The 8883-nt window shown below is 30.2% G+C and overlaps 1 protein-coding gene across 1 annotated transcript; it reads right to left on the minus strand.

Annotated features, from left to right (window-relative positions):
* Nucleotides 1-7501: 7501 nt before the first annotated feature.
* Nucleotides 7502-8410, minus strand: LOC129310224 (uncharacterized). Its single transcript, XM_054952072.1, has one exon. It carries the CDS (start codon nt 8408-8410, stop codon nt 7502-7504), a length of 909 nt encoding a protein of 302 aa, XP_054808047.1.
* Nucleotides 8411-8883: the final 473 nt, after the last annotated feature.

An 8883-nucleotide genomic window follows, 5' to 3' on the forward strand; every position in this document is an offset into this window, starting at 1 on the left:
ATTTGAAACTACAAGTTATTGGTCACTTCTAAGGCCATGACCACGTCTAATGGAATAACTAACACATGATTGACCAATTATATACACAATATTACACACACATATAAATTTGGCCAAAAAATCACCTACACACACACTTGGGCATAACTGCTCATTTCACATAATTCACTTTATTGGCCAGGCTTGTCACATTCATCACGTATCCATTCAATCCACATGCATATGGATTTAATTCCTAGCCTAAATCACCACAATCATGTCCAATACATGTATATACACCATACCAAGCTAGAATTCAAAAGTCACATATACATATGCATTCACAAAACTATGCACATTTATAGATTCTTATGGCAACTTATATATAATTTTCAAAACTTATATAATATAAATTCATTACACCAACTTCTTACTATGGGCAACTAGAAAGAGATATCCTCTAGTTCTGGATCATATCTTTCCTTCTCGCAGCACTAGAGTCAGAACATGAAAAAATATAAATAACCACAGATGAGATAACAATCTCATGAATCAAAATAGTTCATTAATGCTCATTAACATAATAACCATATATAAATAAATAAAACCAAAGTACTAGTTTATATATCAAATGTAGACAAAAAAATTTTTTCTTTTGAATATTTTCACACAATCACAACCACTAGCATGATTCTTTATCCACTTATCCTCCAAAACTTCTTAACTTGAAACCATAAGCTCTAATGAATCAATTACATATTAATCCAAACACACCTTCAATGATAGAAACACCCAATCAAAGGTATTTTATCCCATTTTCGAACTACAGTTTCTCCCTTCACACTCATTGATGATAAGGTGTCATTGACTCTTAACTACACCCTCACAGGTACTAAAGAGTTGTCAGACTGCATTGATGTCCTATGGTAACAATCCTAATATAATGCTACATCGGATGTCTCATAATGCTAGCCTGATCACATGAATTTATGTGCGCGCGCGCGTGTGTGCGTGTGCGCACGCGCGCGCTTTTATTTAAAATCTCTTTAGAATAAACATTTCAAAACCCTTTTTTAATGCTAAATCATGCAAATCAGAAAACATATCAAAAATCTTGCAAGCATCAAACTCATTTATACATTTACTTTAACGCAGTTATAATAGTTAATAAATATAACAAACTATATGTTTACTTCAACCCTTCTGTTCTTAAGAAAGGTTATCCATGGTACATTTCCTTATTTGATTTCCTTTTGCCCAATTTACACACTAACCACGTGAATCTACATAAAAATAGCACCAAAGTCAATTGCCATATTGACTACAAGTACTAATTACAATAGTTAGACATTAAATTACCCCCAACTACCCATCTTAAGTTCATCTACATATTTACACCCTTTTATCACTTATTACAACCTTATTGAGCTTCTATCTAAATTTCCACCCATCTCCTTTCTCTAAATTTAATCAATTTGAGCTTACAATTTTAAAACTTTATCGTTAAAGCTTAACTAAGGTGCAAAGTCATAATTTAACTCTGAAGAGCCTTTTTATTACTATAGGGTAAAAAATTAACCCTTAAAGCTTTTGAATTTAATTTTTCAATAGTTTAAACTAAGAGAAAATAGTATAAAATTAGAGGTTAAGATGGTACGAGACTTACTCGATAAGTAATAAGTTAAAAATGCAGGTCTTGCTCTTGAAATCACTTGCCCTAGCAGAGGTCACTTCCTTCTCCACTCTCTTGTGTCTCCTCCTCTCTCTCCCTTTGTTTCCATGAGTTGAGCTACGTATTGAAAAAGCAAAATTTGTACCATGCGCTATGGCACACTTGTCACTAGTCGAGGCAAGTGGCATAGTGAGGAAACTCCTCACCGCACTTACACGTTCTACCTCAAAATGCTGTTCTTCTACTTAAATCTATTTATGCAACATCCTAAAAGGCAAAACAACATTTCACCCTCCAAAACCTTAATCACGTATTAAATTATTAATTCACCACTTAATTAGTAATAAACTCTAGAGTTTAAAATTCAGACGTTACAACAATAATGATGCTAGTATAAAGATAGGAACAAAAACAAAATAAATGACAATAATGATGCTAGTGTAAAGATAGCAACAAAAAGTAGAACATCGTTCTTTATATTAGTACTGGTATTGATAAGAACAGTTACGAACAAAGAGCATAAGTCAATGCAAGTAGACCTAATATAGTACTAGAAGTATTCTCGTTAGCCCAAAGGACAACTAGTACCGAAATTGAATGAACAATATTGGTATATAGGAACGATACTAGTGGAGAGGATAGAATACTGATAGTAACATTAAAATTGAAATACGCGGTCCAATATTGATAGAGAGCAAGATTTAGGGTATGTTTGAAACCTCCCCTCCCCATCCCCTCCTCTCCCCTCACCCTTCCCTCCCCTCCCCTTTCCTCCCCCCTAACCAAACATACCCTTAACGGAATTGAGACAATTGTACTAGTAGAAACACACTAGTATTGGTATTGTTAGGCTACGAAATAAGGAATCACTCTAAGTACTTGATATCAAAAGAGGAAGTCTAATACCCAAAGAAACATGAACAACATGTGAAGCTCAAGATTAGTATAAGACATTTGTACCCAAGGATTTAAGAAAAGAAACGAAATAAGACTTAGAAAGAATTTGGGTAATGTCAAATACACAACCCATTGAGAAATTGGGAATCAGAGGCTTAAGACTTAAGAATGTTCATACTGATATTAGTAGTATTATGCTTATATCAGTAGTAATATTACTTATGAGCAAAAGCCAAAGATAAATGCACATGGATTCATTTATACCTTAATTACCCTTTCCATATCCTTAATTTATCCTATTAAACAAAAACTTCTCTAATTTGTTATCATCAAAATTAGGATTCAACATGATTAACAAGCTAGACTAAAACCCTACTTAAATTGAATGCATTGAAAGCTAAGAATTAGCCTATTATCGTTTGGGAATGATTTGTTTTGTCAACAATTTTATCATATCGTTTGTTGTTGTTAATTCCTCCCAAACTCACAACTTGTTCATCAATTTGTCATGTTTAGGCATTTGGCTATATTTGAATTTTGCTAGGGGACGACATCTTGTCATCCCTCCGTCAAAATTTGCAAAATTATAATTTTATAAATAATTATAAAGATAATTTTATAATTATTATCTTTATAATTATAATAAGTACTGAACTTAAAATAAAGATAATTTTATAAATGTTCCTCTGGCCAAAAAATAATATTTTATATAAAATATTACAGACTAAATATTTTAAATTTGAACTATTAAAATTAATTTTAAATGTCTTAGATTTCACCACAGTGATGGGTTGGGTGCTAAAAACTCAACCCATGAATCAAATTGTATTTGTTTTTTATTTTTTTAAAAAAATCCTGTTTATTCCACTACGTTGCACCAAGAGGTGGAGTTCTTAGTACAATGTAACCTGGGTTCACTCATAATTGTTTTTTTAAAAATTAAGGCTTCGCATACCGAGAGACCGAAAATATTTCAAGAAATTCTAGTCAAGGGACTGACTTCTAATCATGGGTGAACTTAAGGAGCTAGAACAAAGTATCCGACAACAATTTATTAGGCACAAATTATTTTGTTGAAAACTATCAAATGTTAAAGTTTGCTCACGTGAAAGTAATGGGGTTTAACGCCTTAAGCATATGCTCAGAGTTCAGAACCTCTTGGCGTAAGAAAATATATCGTGTCCTTTGTTTTCATTAAACTTTGGATGGAATCAACCATTGTTGGCCATATCAAATAACTTTTTAAGTTTTTCAAATATGCTTTGAAATCTATAAAAGCCTCTCTTAAACTCACTGCTCCTCTGGTCCTATTTACAGGATAGAGAGAAAAAAATTTAATCTTATCTATAAAATATTTTTTAATTTTTAATGCTCTTTTTTATATTTTTACTCTTATTAAATGCTTTGAATAAAAATATCAATAATAAGATTTAAGAATACTTATTAGAGTAAAGGTAAAAATTTATTAAATTTTTATACAAAGTTAATAAAATTTAAAATTTTGTTTAATTTTAATAAAATATATTAAAAATAATTTATAAATAAAATTAGAACATCAAATTTATGAAGACACATTTTTTCTTCTCTCTCTTATCAATATGTCATATTTGGCTATATACCAAATTTTAAAGTCGTCCCTCAAAACACGAGAAAACTGTCAAGGAAGTTTCAAAACATTGTGTATTGTGCAATGACGTATGCACTAAATGGTTCCTGAATATGGAAAACAACAAAAATGCCTGATAATAAGAAATTTGAATGTTTTTAAAAGAACGAATTCAAGTCCAAACTATTAGTTTTCACTAAATTGAATTAATAAATTTAAATTTAAAATTTAAAATGTTACATTTCAGATCTTATTTAAATATTTTTGTTTGAATAGTTTAAAAAGCTCTAAATAAAAAAGAAAGATGAGTTGAAATTCAAAATGAAAATAAAAAATTGATTGATGAGGTTATCTCTAATTTTTAATTGATGAGAGACAAGAACCAAAGAAAATAAAAAATAATAAAATCATGAATATATTAATAGTGAAAACACAAAAAAAGATACAAAATATTTAAAGTGATTGTAATTTTAAATGACGATGATGTTAAAAGAATTTAAAATTATAAATGAATTATAATGAGAAATGAATTTGAATTTGATAAATTTTTTAATATTTAAAGGAGGGATTCATTTCAAATCCAAATTTCTATGAATTCAAACACATCTAAATAATATTGTTAATATTATTTAGTTTGATCAATTTATCTTTTCAACGGGGTTGATGGTGCGGCGGCCTTGAAAGCTAGGACGTGAGATTGGATGAGGTAGGGGCTTCAACTAAACAGAGAAATATGAGAATTATTTAAACCACCTTGGCTAGTTGAGGGACTGGCATTAAATATCATCTAAATTTGGGATAAAAATAAATTTGAGGTAGGCTCAGTTTTGTTTGTTTTGTTGACAATTTTTTTGTATATTTTATTTGAGTTAAATATTAGACAGCATAATTGACATGTAACTAACTCCCATATATATGTTTATATTATTTATTTACTAACATGTAAAATGATTTTCTAACATTTATATTTTTCTTATGACACCCAAACTTTCACGTAATAATAAGGGAATACAAATCGCTTTCAATTATTTGATAATGGTCATTCAATTGAAAAATAGAAATACCCTCTTTGTTAAAAAAATATAAAATATTTTTAAATGAATATCACCCTTAATAAATTAATTACTCCCTCTATTTAAAAAAAATATTTTTATTCAAATCTCACTTCTAATAAAATAATTATTTATATTTAAGCTAACTCTATCTTTTCATATTTAAAGTGTTTCATCATAAAAAAATATAAAGTAATATATTTAATAGGAATATTTTTTAAAAAAAGATAATAATTACATCTTAAAAGACTCAAAATACCTTCATTTTTTAACATATAACTTCTTAAAAAAATACCTTATATTTTTGAATAAAAAGAACAATAATTTTTAAACTAATATCATCTTTGTATATTTATCTTTTTTTTAATAGTGTGTTTCATTTAAGGGCATATTTGAGAGTATATAACGAAATAAAAAGGAACAGCTGTTAATGTAACGGAATAGGGTTGTGTGGGATGGAGCAGAATAGAATATTGCATTATTTAAAAGTTTTATCATAGGAATGAATAATTTTATTTAAAAATTATTATAAAATTAATATATTTAAATTAGATATTATTATATCTTGTCAATGTTAAGGTGAAAGGGAGTGAAAGAGTGAGAGGAGGTGAGAAGAATAAGAGTAATTTTACAATGATATTATTTATATCATGTCATTTTATTTTCAGCCTTCAAATTGGGAAGTCAGAAAAAATGAACTAATGACTAAAGTTGACTTGAAAAGTTATTCTAGCCATTTCCCTCCTTCTTTTGAAGAAAAAACTCTTAATTAATGATATAGAACTTTTAGCCGCCCCACCCTATTTCGTTTCATTTCGAAAAAACTACCACACAATATATAAAAGTAAATATAAAATGATTCATTTATTAAAAATATATTTAAAAATATGTATCAATTATACTTTTAAATATTAAAAATATCTTGTATTTTTTAACATTTAATTTTTAAAAAATACATTATATTTTTTATTAAAGGAAGTGTAAAATAAAAGAAAAATTGCTGGTGAACACAGCAAGCTCCTCATTAATCCGCCGTATGGTTCCAAACGTGAACTTTGTCTGTGCGCGAGTGATATGAACGAAGAAATGAAATAGAAAACAAACATCAGTAGCTCGTGCTTATTTTCCATGCATGTCCTGGGAGAAAGGGGGGAAGCAAATCTGGCAAAGGTTTTGAAGTTAGTGATTAGCTTAAATTCACTCATTTAATGAATGTTTTACATGATACAATAACTATTATTGATTAAGAAATTTTATCACATGATACTCAAAAAATCTCAAATTTCAAACTTCTAAAAGAAATAATGTAAATATATTAATGTTCTAATTGTGAGAGTTATTATAAATTTTAAAAAATATAGAAAAAATAATGAACAAAGATCCTTTAACAAACTTATTTTAAATTAAGCCCCTAAATTTATGAAATATCACTAAGTCTAGGGGTCCTGATCTGACATTAAATTTTTTGAAGAAAATGACAAAATTGGCTATCTTTTAAATTAATATTAAAATTGCTCTATTTCATTTGTTCATTACCTTATTTTCATATGATTTTGTTTCAAGTATTCAAATCATCTTAAGACAACTTATTTAGTTCTATACTATATATTATTCATTTATTTATAAATTATTATTCATTGTTTTATTTTATTTGTTCATTGACGGATTTTTACTTGATTTTATTTTAAAAAAATGAACAAATAAAGTAGAGTAATGAATAACATTTTATAAATAAATAAATAAGTAAAATAGAAAAATGAATAAATAAAGTAGGACGGTTCTAATGTTAATTTAAAAGAAAGGCAATTTTGTTATTTAAAAAAAAATTAAAATCAAGATCCCTAAACTCCGGTGATATTTCAGAAAGAAATCTAAGACCTTTAATTTAAAATAAGTCTAGTCATGGAGTCTTTATTGATATTTTCTCAAACATATATGTTAATAATTTTTAACCCCAAATGACCGAATGCCCGCAAGTCTCTACCTAGTTCATCCTCCCAGTTCTTTAAGCGCAGAAACTGATTCTTGAAGACTTAAATCACGAGTTTCACTCGACCAGACGGAAAATTACACTCTAATACGGCAAACAAACGAAGTTCATAGTAGCAGTCAGATGAAGGCACGAGTTTATAATGCCAGATAAAAAAAGACGAAGAACAAAACAACGGATACATAAAATTCAATGCGAACTAATTAAGGAAAATTTCCCCCAAAAGATCACGGCATTACAGAGACATGGGGTCTAAAAAGTTCAGTTTTTTACTCTCAATAATGAGATACAAATCCTCCAATGGACTATTCCTTCTTCCAAGCAAACAAAATCAGGGAAAAGTCACGAACTTGCATGATCTGGGTTTGTTCCTGGAGTTGGTGGGTATAAGCCTTTGTCACAGCAGGAGAATTCTCATCAGATTGACATGCCCACATCTTCTGCAACGAGAAGTGAGTTTGGAACATAAAAACTGCGTTGCCTGTATCGTTCCCGAAGAGCCAACCATGAACATCCCAAATCACTTCCACGGGAAAGCCATCGACCCAAATGGTTTTGTTGCCTCTGAACTTCAAGTCCAGTCGCTTTACCTGCGTCGCTATCTTTTTGTCAACTTCAATCACAAGACAAGGCCCTCTAACAATTGTGTCAAAGCAAAACTCAATTGTTATATCATGTATTTGCCCCTTATCACGAAATTGAGACTTTGCACTGTAACACTTCTTCCCATATATGTGTTCTCTCCTGGCAATTAAAACAGTAGCACACTGAGAAGGGTCAGCTTCTATCTTCTTGCAGGCCTCGGTTTTCAGATTGCCCAGGAGTAAGACCAGTTCTTGGTTGAATACAACAGCTAAATAAAACCCCTCCAATGGCTCTGGTCCGTAAGCCAATTTAGCAGATGTTAAGTCCCAAAACAGGTCGACTTTGGTAGTACCGACCAGTAAAGTTTGGGAGCCTTTTCTCGTTGAGAACGACCATGGCTGTATTTCCATCTTACAGAGGCGTTGATTGCCTGAGTCGTCCATTTCAACACTCAGGTCTTCACCCATGAGATTTTTGGTCCATGATACCGTGATCAAGCAGGAACAACCTTGTGATTCACTTTGATAGACACAGGTAGCCACATTTTGTGATGCTCTTGTGGTGCTTGAGAAGGACGATTCAACGACCTCAACGTCACTTTCTCCAAAGCAAGGGGAAAATTCCTTCATGGCTTCTTTCACAAGTGATCTGAGTTGAGCTCGAGGGGAGCAGCTATAACTAAAAAGCTTCAAGATTGGCTTCAAAATGCTTCATTTTTGCTGGGTCTGTATTTTCTGAGAATGGGATACTAGAGGAGGAATAGAGAGATCAGAAGAAGGCAGAAAAACAGATGAGGATGGAGAGAGAGTTGGTCAAAACTTAATTATCTCCTACCCTTGAAAACAAGGGTACATTACAATTTAGGCTATATTTTAATTACTCTCAATAACTTAATTCACCTTAAGCTAGAGCAATTATATATTATATTCTAAATTTTAAAATCATCTCTCAAAATTCACAAGAATTGTCGAGACAGTTTTTTTGTTAAATCTGTCAGAACAGTTTTAAATTATTATATATCGTCCAATGTCATGTGCAAGAAACGGTAATTTTCAAATGTTGAAAATGACAAAATGGCTAAATAAGATTAAATTAGACTTTA

Source organism: Prosopis cineraria, unplaced genomic scaffold, assembly GCF_029017545.1.
Source record: "Prosopis cineraria cultivar Desert tree isolate PC_DT_omini unplaced genomic scaffold, ASM2901754v1 PC1, whole genome shotgun sequence".
Classification (NCBI taxonomy): Eukaryota; Viridiplantae; Streptophyta; class Magnoliopsida; order Fabales; family Fabaceae; genus Prosopis; species Prosopis cineraria.